This window comes from Jaculus jaculus, chromosome 4 (assembly GCF_020740685.1).
Source record: "Jaculus jaculus isolate mJacJac1 chromosome 4, mJacJac1.mat.Y.cur, whole genome shotgun sequence".
Classification (NCBI taxonomy): domain Eukaryota; kingdom Metazoa; phylum Chordata; class Mammalia; order Rodentia; family Dipodidae; genus Jaculus; species Jaculus jaculus.
Genome location: NC_059105.1, coordinates 125028890 through 125045466, shown reverse-complemented (window position 1 = coordinate 125045466; position 16577 = coordinate 125028890). Strand labels below are relative to the sequence as shown.

Here is a 16577-nt window from a genome sequence, read left to right as displayed (position 1 = left end):
TAAGTTTTATGGGTTGGATCAATTTTCAAGGCTTCTAAAGGGAGAATTCTGATTCGGCTGAATTCACTATGGTGACAAGGATGGCTAGAGTCTTTGGGGATTTAAAATAGAGGTGGTGGTTATGTAAGTAAAGATGTTTCTTTCTTTACATAAATAAATACATAGTAAGAATTTCATCTTCTTATAATTATTTTTAATTTTATCATGTGCCTTTCAAAAACAAATAACTTATGTGCTAGCATGTCTTTAAAAATATAGAGATAAAGCTTTCTGAGGTAAAATTTAGCATTGCTACATGATAAAAATAATGTATTGACTATGAAGGAACATTTTCATTTTGTCACTAAAAATCTTTAAAAAGAATGCCAGCTAGGTGTAGTGGTACATGCCTTTAATCCGAGCACTTGGGAGGCAGAGGTAGGAGGATTGCCATGAGTTTGAGGCTACCCTGTGACTACGTAGTGAATTACAAGTCAGCCTGAGCTAGAGTGAGACTCTACCTCGGGGGGGGGGGGGGGGGGGGGGGGGAAGGATGTCAGATAATGACCAATAAAATGACTGATTGTTGCCGTCCAACTTAAATAACTAAGAAATAGTAACTAATGTTTGTAAGTTACACTGTTGCTTAGCTTTCTTTTCTTTTCCTGCTGCCTGCCAATTATAAAGGAACGAGATTTGGATAGAAAAAAGATTGAAGAATTAATGGAAGAAAATATGACTTTGGAAATGGCACAGAAACAAAGTATGGATGAGTCATTGCATCTTGGCTGGGAGCTGGAACAGATATCCAGAACCAGTGAGCTGACTGAAGGTAATTCTAGTTTTGTTTTCATTTAAATAGATGTGAATAAATGAGATTGTGATTATGCTTACATTTTGGATATATTACTGCAGTTCCTTATTTTCCCTAAAGATACCTAAAGACAATTAGTTGTCTCTACAAATATAATCTCACATAATAATATGTTATCTCTATTTTTTAATGGAAGGAAAGGGTTTTTGGCTTACAGTTTTTTGTTTTTGTTTTTTACCCTTCTTTTAAATTACGTTGTCTGGATACACCATTTCTTAGTATCATGATTTGCCTCTTCCCTGTCCCCATTCTGCTGAGGGTCCTCCTCATTGGATTGCTGATTGGTTTGCAGGTTATGAGATGTGAGAGCATTAGTCAGTCATTGTAAGGTGGGGTTGTGGGTGGAATTTTTGTTTTGCTCTTGCAGTAACAAAACCAAGAATTTGATCTTATCATTACATGGTATTGGAAACTTTAAATAAATGTTTGATTTTTGTCATCTTTGGTTTTCTAATTATATTTTTCTTAGTTGACAGTTTTCACACTTGAACATACTGTAATTTGGTAATCATTCCCTCCCAATACAATTGAGTGCTCAGTGGTAGATGAGAGATCATGCCCTCAAAGGCTAGGGTATATTGTAAAAGAAGGGACTGAAAGACTGTAAGAGCCAATGCATGGGGAGGAATATTTTGGGACACTGTCTTCTGGCTTCATATTCATTTCCTCGTGTCTTGGCATCAGCTGTCGTTACCTGCATTAAAGGTGGTTTTTAGCCTGCTGAGGCAAAAGCATCTTGCTTGTAGAACACAGTGATTCTGCTGACACTGTTTAGAGAAGGGCCAGAATGTCTCCTGCTTCTGAGATAGGGAATTTGCTGTCTACTTTGTTTTGCTTAAACCATTATCTGTATAAACTTTGCATGGATCTTGTATCCAGAGCATTCTAATAAAAGTTTTGCTAGCTGTTGCCTCAGAGCCCTTAGCAGGAACAGCTTTGAGTTCCCTGGTTTTGCTAACTCGTCCTAGGCTCAGCTTCAATTCCTCAGAACTAAAGTTCTTCAGTTCCTGGTCTTTAGGACCAGGAAACAAATTGGTGTCAGCAGGTGGTGCCAACACTGCACAGTATTGAATTCACCAACATTTTCATGAATGATGGAGCCAGGCAAAAAACAAACAAACACAAGTCACATTACTATTTTCTTAGATCTGGTCCTTAGCTTTGTCTTAAAACTCCATTTGTGAATTCATTAACAAGTATAGTTAGTTGTTTCAGTGCTATTTCAAGTTAACTGTCAAAATAGTTTTAATACCCATTTATTAATTTGTTTTGAGAACTATAGTCATCTAGTAAGTGAAACAAAAAAGTCATTTCACCTGGTCATCATGTTCTCTGACTAAAGAGAAACCTAAATAGGAAGTACAAACATAGGTTAAAAAAATATATATATATTGTTGGATGAATATGTAGCACAGTATAGGAAATTAAGGCCCTTCATGGCTGTTTTCACAATATATAATCCTGAGTATCTTATCATGCATGCCAAATAAAGATAATAAAGGATCACAAGATAAATTTATTAACTTTCTCATCTTTTTTTTCCTAGGCTCTTTCTTAAAACTGGGACTAATTACATATAGTACAGTTGTTTGAGTCATAACTTTGGATGTACTAATGCACTTTTTAAAAATTATAGTCAGGTCAACTGCTGTACTTTTTAAAAATTAAAGTTTTTTTTTTTTTTATTTGAGAGAAGGGGAGAGAATGGGCACACCAGGGCCTCCAGCCACTACAAACAAATTCCAGACTCATGTGCCACCTTGTGCATCTGCCTTACGATGTTCCTGAGGAATTAAACCTGGGTCCTTTGGCTTTGCAGGGAAGCACCTTAATGGCTAAGTCATCTCTCCAGCCTTACTTAATTTCTTGATCAAATATTTATTAAACACCAAGTATAAAACATTGTACCGGGCCATGAGGACATAATTTTGAGATAGATGTAAGCTCGAAGAGAATTCAAAATCTGGCACTTAAAAATAATTACTTGTTGGGCTGGAGGTATGGCTTAGCATCCTTAGTTCATTTGCAGTGGCTAGAAGCCCTGGCATAGCTATTCTCTCTCTCTCTCTCTCTCTCTCTCTCTCTCTCTCTCTCTCTCTCTCTGTCTCTCTCTTTCTCTCTCTCTCTCTCTCGATCACTCGCTCTGCCTCTTTCCTTCAAATATATAAATAAGAATAAAAAATAATACTTGTGCCAGGTATGGTGGTGCACACCTTTAATCCCAGCACTCAGGAGGCAGAGGTAGGAAGATTGCCAAGAATTTGAGGCTACCCTGAAACTACAGAGTGAATTCTAGGTCAGCCTGAGCTGGAGCAAGACCCTGCCTCAAAACAACAACAACAACAACAATAATTACTTGTACATATGTTTCATTATTACTAGTATTGTTCCTGATTTTAAATTTGACAGCTTAATAAATTATAGTGCCCATGTACTGACTATATAATAATTAGTGAATTTATAGAAACATTTTACTTAAAATATTTGTGTAAATTTTTAAAAGGTTTTTTAATTCATTTATTTTTTAGTATTTTATTTTTCTTTCTTATTTGAGAGAGAGAAGTGGGCAGGAACAGAGAGAGAGAGAATGGGCATCCCAAGGCCTCCAGCTGCTTTAAATGAACTCCAGATGTGTGTGCCCCCTTATGCATCTGGCTTATGTGCGTCCTAGGGAATCGAACCTGGGTCCTCTGGCTTTGCAGGCAAGCAAGCACCTTAACCACTAAGCCATTTCTCCAGCCCTTGTGTAACTTTTTGTTGTGAATAGAGTGACAAAGAAAACAATTCAGACTAAGCTGGGGTTTTTTGCTATTAAAATAGTTAAAATTATACTACTAACATAGTTAAGAGTTTGCTCATTTAAGTGTGGTTAAAATAAGTACTTCCCAAGGATGTTGTAAGAATTAAATTTACTGATAGTTGTGAAGTCTCCAAAACAGTGCTTACTCAACAGTAAGCATTCAAGTGTTGAGTAGTTATTATCATTACATGAAAATTGTTTTTTTGATAACCCTTAACTGGGATTGTTGACCAGAATATTTGTCTCAATGTGGTATAATTGCTGTTTTTAAAATTATTTTAGGATTATCTCTATAAAATTGCAGAATATGGGAAAATATGAAGAAGGAAATAAAAAGCCAATAATTTCTTATGTCACTTTTTAAAAAAGACTTTCATTATGATCAAATGGGATTTTACCCTGAAGTGTAAAAAATAGTTTAGTATGTGAATCAATAAATGTGATGCACCACACTAACAGAATAAAGGGTAAAACTATATGATCACTGCAGTAGATCTACAAAAGGTATTTGACAGAATTCAACCTCCTTTCATAAAAACACTCAACAAATTAGGTATAGAAGGAATGTACCTCAGCATTATAAAAACTGGAAGTGACAAGCCCATCCCTGTTAACATATCAACAATGAAAAACCCACAACTTTTTTTTCTTCCTGTTAGTGAAAAAAAAAAAAAAACAAGGATTATTACTTCTCCCCATCCCTCCCTTCTGTTTCCTTCCTTTCCACCCCATTCCTGTTATGCAATCTGGCCTTGAACTGCATGTTTTGTCTCAGTTGTCCTAATAGTTTTATTTATAATTTTTAAAAATTATTTATTTAAACAAGAGAAAGAGGCAGATGAGAAAATGAGCACACTAGGGCCTATAACCACTACAAACAAACTTCAGATGCATGCGCCATATTGTTCATCTGGCTTTGTGTGGGTACTACTAGGGAATCGAACTCTGGATCGTTAGGCTCTGGAGGCAAGCGCCTTAACCCACTGAGCTATCTCTCCAGCTCTTATTTGTAATTTTTTTAAATTTTGTTTTGGTTTATTTTTATTTATTTATTTGAGAGTGACAGACAGAGAATGAGGCAGAGAGAGAGAGAGAGAGAAGGAGAGAGAGAATGGGTGCGCCAGGGCTTCCAGCCACTGCAGACGAAGTTTAGATGTGTGCGCCCCCTTGTGCATCTGGCTAACGTGGGTCCTGGGGAATCGAGCCTTGAACCTGGGTCCTTAGGCTTCACAGGCAAGCACTTAACTGCTAAGCCATCTCTCCAGCCCATTATTTGTAATTTTTAAAAAATAAAAAATAATTTTTTGAAGCGGAGTCTCACTGTAGCCCAGGCTGGCCTAAAATTCTCTCTCTGTAAACTAAGTTACAAATTCATGGCAATCCTCCTTCCTCAGTCTCCCTAGTGAGTGTGAGTGCTGGGATTATAGGCATAAACCACCATGCAATTTATCCTAGCTTTTTTACATTGTCAAATATTTAATGAGGTTATTAGAAAATTGTTAAAATAATTAATTTTGAGCCAGGCATGGTGGCACATGCCTTTAATCCCAGCACTAAAGAGGCAGAGGTAGAAGGATCGCTGTGAGTTCGAGGACACTCTGAGACTACATAGTAAAATCCAGGTCAGCCTGAGCCAGAGTGAGACCCTACCTCGAAAAACCAAAATAATAATAATAATAATTTTGGCTTATTAGAGGTCACCTTCAGAAATAGATACCTGGTCTTTTGTGGCATTATAGACTAAACATTCTTTACTTAGAAGAGTATGAACAGTGTATACTATCTTGACTCTATCCAAATCATTTATTAGGGTTCTTCTTCAGCTAGCTTGTTTTAGTTTTGGCAGTGCCATATCAGATATTCTCTATGTTTGTTACTTGAATCACATAATCATCTTGTGAGAATTGAGACAGAATGTATAATTTATTTATTTTGTTTATTCGAGGTAGGCTGACCTGGAATTTGCTATGTAGTCTCAGGGAGGCCTCGAACTCACAGCGATCCTCCTACCTCTGCCTCCTAAGTATTAGGATTAAAGGTGTATGCCACCATGCCCTACTGAACATATAATTTATAAAAATAACCTATAATTCATGGTGGGTAAAGTGGCATGGCCATGGTCAAGTCATTAATACCTCATGAACCTAGAACTCTATAGTATCTTCAGGCGAAATTTTTATGTATTAACAGTTCATGATTGAACTCTTTCATTTGATTATATTAAAATTATATATATTACATAGTTTAGTTTTCTGTAAAGTTAAAGATCAAGTGTCACTTTGTATTACTAGTTAATATTTTACAGTGGCATCTTTTTAACATTGTAGCACCACAGAAATCCTTGGGCCATGAGGTGAATGAGTTGACATCAAGTAGGTTATTGAAATTGGAGATGGAAAACCAAAGTTTGACAAAAACTGTAAAAGACCTTCAAAGTACTATGGATTCTGTAGAAGGCAACACTTCCAAAATCTTGAAAATTGAAAAAGAAAATCAAAGACTGAATAAAAAGGTAAATTTAAATCTGTTACTCATTTTAATGTTAAATATATGTCTAAGTATAAAGAACACATTTATTCCCCCCCCCCCTTTTTTGTCTTATTTGGTTTTACAAGGTAAACTCAGGGTGGCCTCAAAATCCTACCTCTGCCTCCCAGGTGCTGATATTAAATTTAGGGGTGAGCTACCATGCTTGGCTTATTTTCCTTTTTTCCTTTTTTTGTTTTCTGAGGTAGGGTCTCACTCTCGCTCAGGCTTACCTGGAATTCACTATGTAGTCTCAGGGTGGCTTCAAACTCTAGGCAATCCTCCTACCTCTGCCTCCCGAGTGCTGAGATTAAAGGCATGTGCCACCACACCCAGCCTTTTTCCCATTTTTGATATATACTTAATGTTGTTTAAACTTCAATAAATTTCCTAAATGTAGTGAATGAGTCCTTTCCCTCATACTTATTCATCTTTAACAATTATAAACTTATTTGGAGATGGGGATATGGGACAGTAGTAGAGGATACAGAAGGCTCTAGGTATAATACAAATAGACAAACAATTGAATTATGAATTTATATTCTTTCTTTTTTTTTTTTAAATTTATTTATTTATTTATTTGAGAGCGACAGACACAGAGAGAAAGACAGATAGAGGGAGAGAGAGAATGGGCGCGCCAGGGCTTCCAGCCTCTGCAAACGAACTCCAGACGCGTGCGCCCCCTTGTGCATCTGGCTAACGTGGGACCTGGGGAACCGAGCCTCGAACCGGGGTCCTTAGGCTTCACAGGCAAGCGCTTAACCGCTAAGCCATCTCTCCAGCCCAATATTCTTTCTTTATTTCTACCCCTTACTTACCCTCCTCACAATCTAGCATGATATTCAGGAATATCCTAGACAGCGTATCACCAACAAAACATTAGATCACAAATCTCCAAAAAGTAAGAAATTTTTTTTAAAAAATTACAGTGACATTATCACACTAAATAATTAAATATTGGTAGTCTCGATCTCCTGGACTCTAGGTACTCATTGCACATCAGAATCTCCAGTAGATAGGACTATACACATAAGCCACCATGACCAACTACATTAATGATTGTTAAGAACATCTGAATTTTAGCCAACATTTCAGTTCCCTATTTCTTTTGTGGTCTTTATTTTTATAGAACATGGTATAAACAATACATACACATAAGTATTTAATCCTAAAATGTAAGTCCTTTTTAGTTTATTTTTTATTTTGACACAGGGCTTCATTATGTGAGTCTTGCCTGGAACTCATGCAGTACTCCTTCCTCAACCTCTTGAATGCGGGGATTACCAGCATACACCACTGCACTGGACCCAAATTATACGTTTTGGCAGTTGTTTTCACTAATGCTATTCTCTTTTCTTCCGTCTTGGCTTTTCATTGACCTTCTACTACCAGATTTCTCACTTGTTTTTTCCTACTTTTTTTTTTTTTTCTTAGTTTTTCAAGGTAAGGTCTCACTCTAACCCAGACTGACTTGGAATTCAGTATGTAGTCTCAGGGTGGCCTCGAACTCACTACGATCCTCCTACCTCTGCCTCTGTAGCACTGGGATTAAAGGCATGTGCCACCATGGCTGACTCCTGCTATTTTTAAAATAATCTTTTCCTCCTTCCTTAATTCTTTGACTATAATTAAAATGTTGTAGTACAAATCCACTTCAACTAAGAAAGTCTTTCAATAAGATTTGTTCAGTTTTCACTGGCACATCATTATATTGAATTCTGTACACTTTGCCTGGTATTTCAATATAGAAGTTTCCCTTAAAACAGGATTAGGAAGTCATGTCTGTAAATTTTATACAGCTAACAAAATAAGCATGGAATGTTACTTACACTTCTATACTAAACTATTAATTTTGACCATTTGAGTATTGAAACTATTTTATTCTTTATCTACCATGTTTTTTTTTTTTTGCTTGTTTATTTTTATTTATCGATTTGAGAGCAACAGACAGAAAGAGAAAGAGAGAGAGAGAATGGGCATGTCAGGGCTTCCAGCCCACTGCAGACGAACTCCAGATGCACGCGCCCCCTTGTGCATCTGGCTAACGTGGGTTCTGGAGAATCAAGCCTCAAACCAGGGTCCTTAGGCTTCACAGGCAAGCGTTTAACAGCTAAGCCATCTCTCCAGCCCTCAAACTATTTTATTCTTAATGGTATGTTTTGCTATGATACTTTCCCTGTTATAAAGTATTCAATATGTTGAGATTAAAGGCATCTCTCCAGCCCTGAAATTATTTTATTCTTAATGGTATGTTTTGTTATGATATGTTCCCTATGTTATAAAGTATTTAATATGTTGTTTTGTGATTTAATATTCTCTAGGTTGAAGTTCTTGAAAATGAGATTGTTCAAGAAAAGCAAACTCTTCAGAATTGCCAGAATTTAAGCAAAGATCTAATGAAAGAGAAAGCACAGCTTGAAAAAACAATTGAAACACTTAGAGAAAATTCAGAAAGACAGGTTCGTATGTTTCTTACTTATGCAGGCAATATATTTTAAACTGTTAAATATTTTAAAGTATATTCAAATTAAATATTCATATACCACTAAAAATATTTAGAAGCTTGTAGATTTTTTTTGACTAACTACAGTAGACTCCCTTATACATAGTTTTGCTTTTTGCAGTATTAGTTACCTGTAGTCATCCATAGTCCAAAAATTTTTTTTAAATTTTTTTTTGTTGTTTTCTTTGTTGTTGTTGTTGTTGTTTTCAAAGTAGGGTCTCACTCTAGCCCAGGGTGACGTGGAATTCACTATGGAGTCTCAGGGTGGCCTTGAACTCGCGGCAATCCTCCTATCTCTGCCTCCTGAGTGCTGGGATTAAAGGCATGTGCCACCATGCCCAGCTTTTTTAAATTTTTTGATACAAGGTCTTAATGTAGGTCAGGCTGGCTTTGAACTCCTATTAAAGCCTCCTCCGTGCTGTAATTATAGTCGGGACCCAACCTGCCAAGCTAGTCCAAAACATTTTTATGGAAAATTCCAATTCATTTATGATATTTTCTCCCACTCCATGCTTTGAGAGACATAAGTTAGCCTTTTGTCCAACATGTGTACACTACCTGCCTACTAGTTATTTAAGTAGTCTTATAGTCTAATTCAAGTAACCCTTATTTTAGTTAATGGCCTCAAGTTCCAAGAATAGTGTTATTAGTAATTCACATATGTCAGAGAAACTGTTAAATGCTTCCTTAAAAGGAAAAGGTGAAAATTCTCTACTTAATAAGGATAGAAAAAAGTGTGCTGAGGCTGCTATGAACTATGATAAATTGTTAATCTCTTACTGTCCCTAATTTATAAATTAAATTTTATGGGCTGGAGAAATTGCTCAGTGTGAAGGTACTTGCCTGCAAAGCCTAAGGACCTGAATTCGATTACTCAGTACCCACATGACACCAAATGTGTAAGGTGGCACATATGTCTGAAGTTCATTTGCAGTGGCTAAAGGCCCTGGCATGCCTATTCTCTATCTGCTTCTTCTCTCCCTCTCAAAATAAATAAATTAATTAAATTAAATATTTTAAAAAATACAATAAATTAAACTTTATCATCAGTGTGTATGGATATAGAAAATATAGGTTCAGCCCTATTTTCCATTTTGGGTATACACTAGGCATCTTGGAATGTATTCCTTCATGATAATAAAGAAGGACTGCTACGTAATTTTACGTTTTCTAGTGTATGGATTTTAGGAAAGTTGAAGAAAAAGAAAAAGTTTTAAATTGCCAATGTGCTTTTCAATAAATGCTTTCCAAGTATTTCTAGAATACTACTGCTAATTTTAAAGTGAAGTTGGAGACAAGTGTACCTATACTCTGACTTCTCTAATGAGAAAGGAGTTGACAGCAAACATGTTAGGTACTATTAAATCCACTTTCAGGACATTCATTTAAAAAAAAAAAAAATTTTATTTGACAGAGAAAGAGGGAGAGAGAGATGGGGCACACCAGGACCTCCAGCCACTGCAAACAAACTCCAGATGCTAGTGCCCCCTTGTGCATCTGACTAACGTGGGTCCTGGGGTCTTGAACCTGGGACCTTTGGCTTTGCAGGCAAATACCTTAACCACTAAGCTATCCCTCGAGCCTGCTTGAATTCAGGTCATTCTCATTACTTGAGGAAACGGAATAGATTGAGTGACCTGCGTTTTGAAAATTCTTTGTTTGTTTGTTTTATATTGATCAGGCATAGTCTTTAGAACACCAATAAAAATGCAGGCTTCTCTAGAATACAGATCAAAAACCTAAAGCTAAATATGCATCTATATTTTATAGACTTACTGGGACTTGTTAACACACAAAAAATTGTGAATAAATTTGTTATCAAATGTGCTAGATCATTTTTTAGTTCAAATGTTACATAACTAGAATTATTTTAAGGAATGAATTCACATACCCACACAAATAATGTGTACATAGTTACAATGGGCTTACTTTGTATGGGCATTGTCAAAATTATTTAGTGAAAGTAAACCTTATGTCTCTAAGGAGATATGTGCATATGTTTTGTGTATTTACCTATATTTGTACTTGAAACAAGTTAACTATAACCCATCTAAAGAGCATTTTACTAGTAAATATATATATTTTTAGTCATTCCTTTAAATTATGAAGTCCCTCAAAACATAAGCTGTATTTTTTCAACATTGTCAAACATATCTGTAACAAGCAAGAGGAAGAAGCAACTGTCATCAGAGGATCACCATTATAATTTTTCTTTATATATAACTCTTTAACCTATGTCATTTATTTATTTATTTGAGAGAGACAGAGAAAGAGAAAGGGTGTGCCAGAGCCTCCAACCACTGCAAACAAACTCCAGATGCATGCACTACCTTGTGTATCCATTTTATGTGGGTCCTGGAGAATTGAACCTGGGTCCCTAAACTTCACAGGCATGCACCTTAATCATTAAGTCGTCTCTCCAGCTCCCTCATGTAGTTTTAACTAAAGACTTAGCCTCTATCTTCCTCTTTATAAAATTGATTGAAGCTTTATATTTGGCTGCAATAAAAGAATTTAAGCCGAGGTGTGGTAGTGCATGCCTTTAATTCCAGCACTTGGCAGGCCGAGGTAGGAGCATCGCTGTAAGTTTGAGGCCAGTCTGAGACTACATAGTGAATTCCAGGCCAGTCTGGACTACCTTGAAAAGCAAAACAACAACAAAAAAATTTAAGATAAATATAAAATGTTAAAAAGTGATCCCTTTCAAATGAAACAGATTGGAGTGTTGCCTTGAGAATATACCTATGTTTTATTTTCTTGTGTAAAACTTGTTTAAACTTTGTAAACCATGACCTTTAATGAACTATCAGTGTGTATACAGAGTTCTTTCAATAAATATTTAGCAGAAGTATAAGTAAGACATACATCCCAGCATGCCCTTATGTTCTTTGCCTGTTGGCTTTTGGAAAGTAAAAACTGTATAATCTAAGATATTTGCTTTTTACTTATTGTAGTTTTAAATTGTCTTTACTTTTTTAATTAGATTAAAATATTGGAACAAGAGAATGAGCATTTGAATCAAACAGTATCTTCTTTACGTCAACGGTCCCAGATAAGTGCTGAAGCAAGGGTGAAAGACATTGAAAAAGAAAATAAAATTCTCCATGAATCTATCAAAGAAACAAGTGGAAAGCTAAGCAAGATGGAATTTGAGAAAAGACAGATCAGAAAAGAATTGGAACATTATAAAGAAAAAGGTGAACAAGCAGAAGAACTTGAAAATGACTTGCATCGTCTTAGAAAAGAAAATGAATTGTTACAGAAAAAGATAACTAATTTAAAAATTACTTGTGAAAAAATTGAGGCCTTAGAACAAGAAAATTCAGAGCTAGAACGAGAAAATAGAAAATTTAAAAAAACATTGGATAGCTTTAAAAATATTAATTTTCAGTTAGAATCCCTAGAAAAAGAGAATTCCCAACTTGATGAGGAAAACTTAGAGCTGCGAAGGAATGTGGAATCTTTGAAGTGTGCAAGCATGAAAATGGCTCAACTACAACTAGAAAACAAAGAACTGGAAAGTGAAAAAGAGCAACTTAAGAAGGGTTTAGAGCTCATGAAAGCATCTTTCAAGAAGACAGAACGACTGGAAGTCAGCTACCAGGGATTAGACACAGAAAACCAAAGGCTACAAAAAGCTCTAGAAAATAGCAATAAAAAAATTCAACAATTAGAGAGTGAACTACAAGATTTAGAGATGGAAAATCAGACATTGCAGAAAAACCTAGAGGAGCTGAAAATATCTAGCAAAAGACTAGAACAGCTGGAAAAAGAAAACAAATCATTAGAGCAGGAGACCTCTCAATTAGAAAAGGACAAGAAACAACTGGAGAAGGAAAATAAGAGACTCCGACAACAAGCAGAAATAAAAGATACCACCTTAGAAGAAAACAATGTGAAGATAGGAAACTTAGAAAAAGAAAACAAAACCCTGTTCAAAGAAATTGGTATATACAAAGAATCTTGTGTTCGATTGAAAGAATTAGAAAAAGAAAATAAGGAGCTTGTAAAGAGAGCAACTATTGACATTAAAACCTTAGTTACATTGCGTGAGGTAAATATATTACCTAATTTCAGACAAGTTTTTTAATTTGACTATTTTATGTGAGTGCGAGTGTGTGTCATGCATGTGGAAACCAGAGGTTGACATCCGATAGCTTCCTTGATTGTTCTCTACCTTACTTTTTGAGACAGCTTCTCTCACTAAACCTGGAGTTCACCAGTTCAGCTAGTCTAACTGACCAGCAAGCCTCAATAATCTTCCTGCCTCTGCATGTGCCACCACTCCCTACATTTACTTTGCATGCTGGAGAGCCAGGCTCAGGTCCACATGGTTCTTGTAAAGTCAACATTTTACTGACTGAGCTATGTCCCTAGCACAAAGGCATTTTTTTAGTATCTTTTTTAAATTTGAGAAACAGTATGGGTATGCCAAGGCCTCCAGCCATTGCAAACTCCAGATACATGTGCCACCTCATGCATCTGGCTCACATGGGTCCTGGGGAATCAAACCTGGGTCCAGTGGTTTTGCAGGCAATCACTAAGCACCTCTCCAGCCCCCAAATTAATATGTATTTGTACTCCAGTGTTTAATAGAACTTATTAGTAATATTAAAATATTTATTCTTTTCAGTAGAAATTTGAGAATGGGAACTAAAATCGGCTTCTAAGCTTCCTATTTTTTAACTAAAAGTATATATGAATAGTATTCTTTTAAGATATTTTAGTAATACGATTTTAGTAAAGGGATTTTGCCTTGTACTAAGTACTTGACTAAGTAGTCACACATAAGTTGTACTTACATGTATATAATTTTTGCAACCAATCCTTTTAGATGTGTCTCTGTCTTTCATAGCAGAAAACAGACTCAAAAACATGAAGTCACCTACTTAGGATCACACAGTTAATAAATGGAAGAGCTAAATTTCTGGATTCAAACTCTTGATTGTCCAATCTCCAAAGTGCTATGAATTTGGAGAAGCCAAAGAATGCAAATAAGATTCAATTCAAAGGCCAACAATGATTGGACTGCCAGTATGTCCTGTGAAACATGGCAGGTGCAACTCAGAAAAGAGCGTGTTTGAATTTATTTCTCCATTCCTATGCATGCATATGTAATAACCCTTTAAGTTCACCTAGAAATTATCTTGGGTTTGGGAATATAGCCCAATAGAATGTACCTGAGGTAAAGATGGAAAGCCTAAGCATCGGATAATCTGCATTTCTGCTTAAAAAAAAAAAAAATTTTTTTTTTTTTGAGAAGGATTTTGCCTGTGTAGAGTTGAATGGTCTTACACACACGAACAGTGCTCCTTATGCCTAAATAATAAGAATATCCATGGTTCTTCAGAGCAGTATCTTAGGCTTCTCCTACTAGGGGGTTATGGTAGTAGAGAAACATCCAATATATCTTCATTTCTTCTTTCATTTCTTCTTCAGGAAGAAATTATGGATATGTTTTGCACTTCAGTAAAGTCTAAATGGATATGTAGGGTTTATTTTTCCTTAGAGTTTCAAACACAGATTGTGTCTTCACTAGTAAAACATGTCTTTAATTTTTTAACATTACAAAAGAAATATTAGTACAGGAAAAAACTAATGTTTCAAATGGGTTGTAATATACAGTTTAACTGTTTTTTAAAAATAAGTTTCTGGGGCTGGAGTAATGGCTCAGTTGTTAAACGTCCTTGCTTGTAAAACCTAATGGCCTGAGTTCAATTCTCCATTGCCCACATAAAGCCAGATGCCCAAAGTGGTGCATGTGTCTGGAGATTTTTTTTTTTGAAGTTTTTATTTGCATGTGTGTTTATGTGGATGGCTTAGGAATTGAGCCCAGGGCCGGCAGGCTTTGCAAGCAGATTTCTTTAACTATTGAACCATCTCTCCAGCACCTTAACTGTCTTTCTTAGATGTTCTTGACATTTATGTGCATTTTTTTAAAATAAGGATTTGGTGAGTGAAAAATTGAAGACTCAACAAATGAACAATGATCTGGAAAAATTAACTCATGAGCTTGAGAAGATAGGGTTAAATAAAGAGCGACTCTTACATGATGAGCAAAGTACTGATGACAGGTGAGTACGAAGTGTATTTGGAAATAGAATGACTACTTTTAGCGGAATTTTTTTTTGCTCAATAATAATTTTTTCGTGTGTTTATTATAGAAAACATTTAAGTACTTCACCCTGTTTCAGATTCCTTTTTTCTCTTAGAAAAACTTCTGCAACAGAATCAAAAAGATAACTTAGTAACTATATTAGAAAACTAAGTTACATAAATACAAAGTACAAAAGCAAGATGACACCAAGTGATAAATATTAGAAGGCTGTAACTGCCTGTGAAATTAAAGTGAAAAGCAACAAACTTTCCTTGCAGAAAATACACTCTCATTGAAGCTTTTTTTGTTTGTTTTGTTTTTGTTTTTATTTTTTGTTGTTATTTTTTTTCAAGGTAGGGTCTCCATACTAACCTTGAATTCACTACTCTCAGGATGGCCTCAACTCACAGCAGTCCTCCTATCTCTGCTTCCTGAGTGCTGGAATTAAAGGCATATGTCATCAAGCCCAGCTTCTCATTTAAGCATCTCATTTTTCATTTGATTCTTAGACTTAAATGACTCAGTTTCTTTCATTTCTTTTGATTGCCAAAACATAGATTTAAAAAGAAAGGTAAGAAAAGTTTGAAACAGGAAAATACACTGAGATGTAACTAAAATGTGAAAAGGATGTGGAAAATGAATGAACATTTGACAGATAGCTTAAAATTACCACATATACCCTTTAACTTAAAAATGATCAGTATAGATTTAAATAAATTGTCTGTTCTTATATACTAATCACAGTCTGCCAACTAGTGTCCAGAGGGTCAACATTTTCCATCTAGACTAGAGACTTCATATTGTTTTGTGTAGATTTCATTTTCTTGAAATACTTGCAATGCTTCAACTTACATTTTTATTATTTACCCTAAGTTTTGTAGTACATATGTTCTATACTAATCTGTATAAAATAATATACATAAACTAGGAAAAATTTATGCTTATTATTTGACACTTGTTAATGTCATTTCAAGGAAAGTAAAACACAGGACTGAGGAGATGGCTCAGTGGTTGAAACTACTTTTTGCAAAGCCTTAACAGCCCAGGCTCAACTTCCTGGTACCCTGGTATAGCCAAATGAACTAAGTGGTACATGCATCTAGAGTTTGTTTATAGAGCCAAGAGGCCCTACAGTGCCCTTCTCTATAAAATGAATAATAAAAATATTTTTAAAAATAAATTGAAAGGCTGGAGAGATGGCTTAGCAGTTAAGGTACTTGCCTGCAAAACCAAAAGACCCAGGTTCGATTCCCCAGGACTCACATAAGCCAGATGGACAAGGTGGCACATGCATCTGGAGTTCATTTGCAGTGGCTGAAGGTCCTGTCATGCCCATTCTCCTTCTTTCTCTCTCTCTCTCTCTTTCAAATAAAATAAAATAAATTTTTAAGAAGACTTTTAAAAAAATAAGTTGAAGCCTGGCATGGCGATAGACTTTTAATCTCAATACTCAGGAGGCAGAGGTAGGAGGATCGCTGTGAGCTTGAGGCCAGCCTGAGACTAAATAGTGAATTCCAGATCAGTCTGGTCTGGTCTAGAGTGAGACTCTATCTTGAAAAAATAAATAAATAAATTGATTAGCACCAGGTGTGGTGCCACAAATCCCAGCACTTGTGAGGCTGATGTAGGGGGATGGTTGTGAGTTCAAGGCCAGCCTGAAACTACATAGTGAATTCCAGGTCAGCCTGGGCTAGCTAGAGAGCAGGAACCTAACCTCAAAAAATAATAATAATAAAATGATTGGGATAATTAAAAAAAAAAAAAGATGAAGCCTGGCATGGTGGTGCATGCCTTTCAT

At 35.7% G+C, this 16577-nt stretch overlaps 1 protein-coding gene across 5 annotated transcripts in view; it reads left to right on the top strand.

Moving 5' to 3' along the window:
* Nucleotides 1-16577, top strand: part of Ccdc88a (coiled-coil domain containing 88A) — a 206830-nt gene that overhangs the window by 132822 nt on the left and 57431 nt on the right. For all 5 annotated transcript variants that reach the window (XM_045147468.1, XM_045147471.1, XM_045147470.1 and 2 more), the window contains exons 12-16: nucleotides 667-811; nucleotides 5981-6165; nucleotides 8501-8638; nucleotides 11666-12736; nucleotides 14629-14756. In XM_045147468.1, the coding sequence (XP_045003403.1) occupies nucleotides 667-811; nucleotides 5981-6165; nucleotides 8501-8638; nucleotides 11666-12736; nucleotides 14629-14756 (1667 nt within the window). The remainder of the gene's footprint in view (nucleotides 1-666; nucleotides 812-5980; nucleotides 6166-8500; nucleotides 8639-11665; nucleotides 12737-14628; nucleotides 14757-16577) is intronic.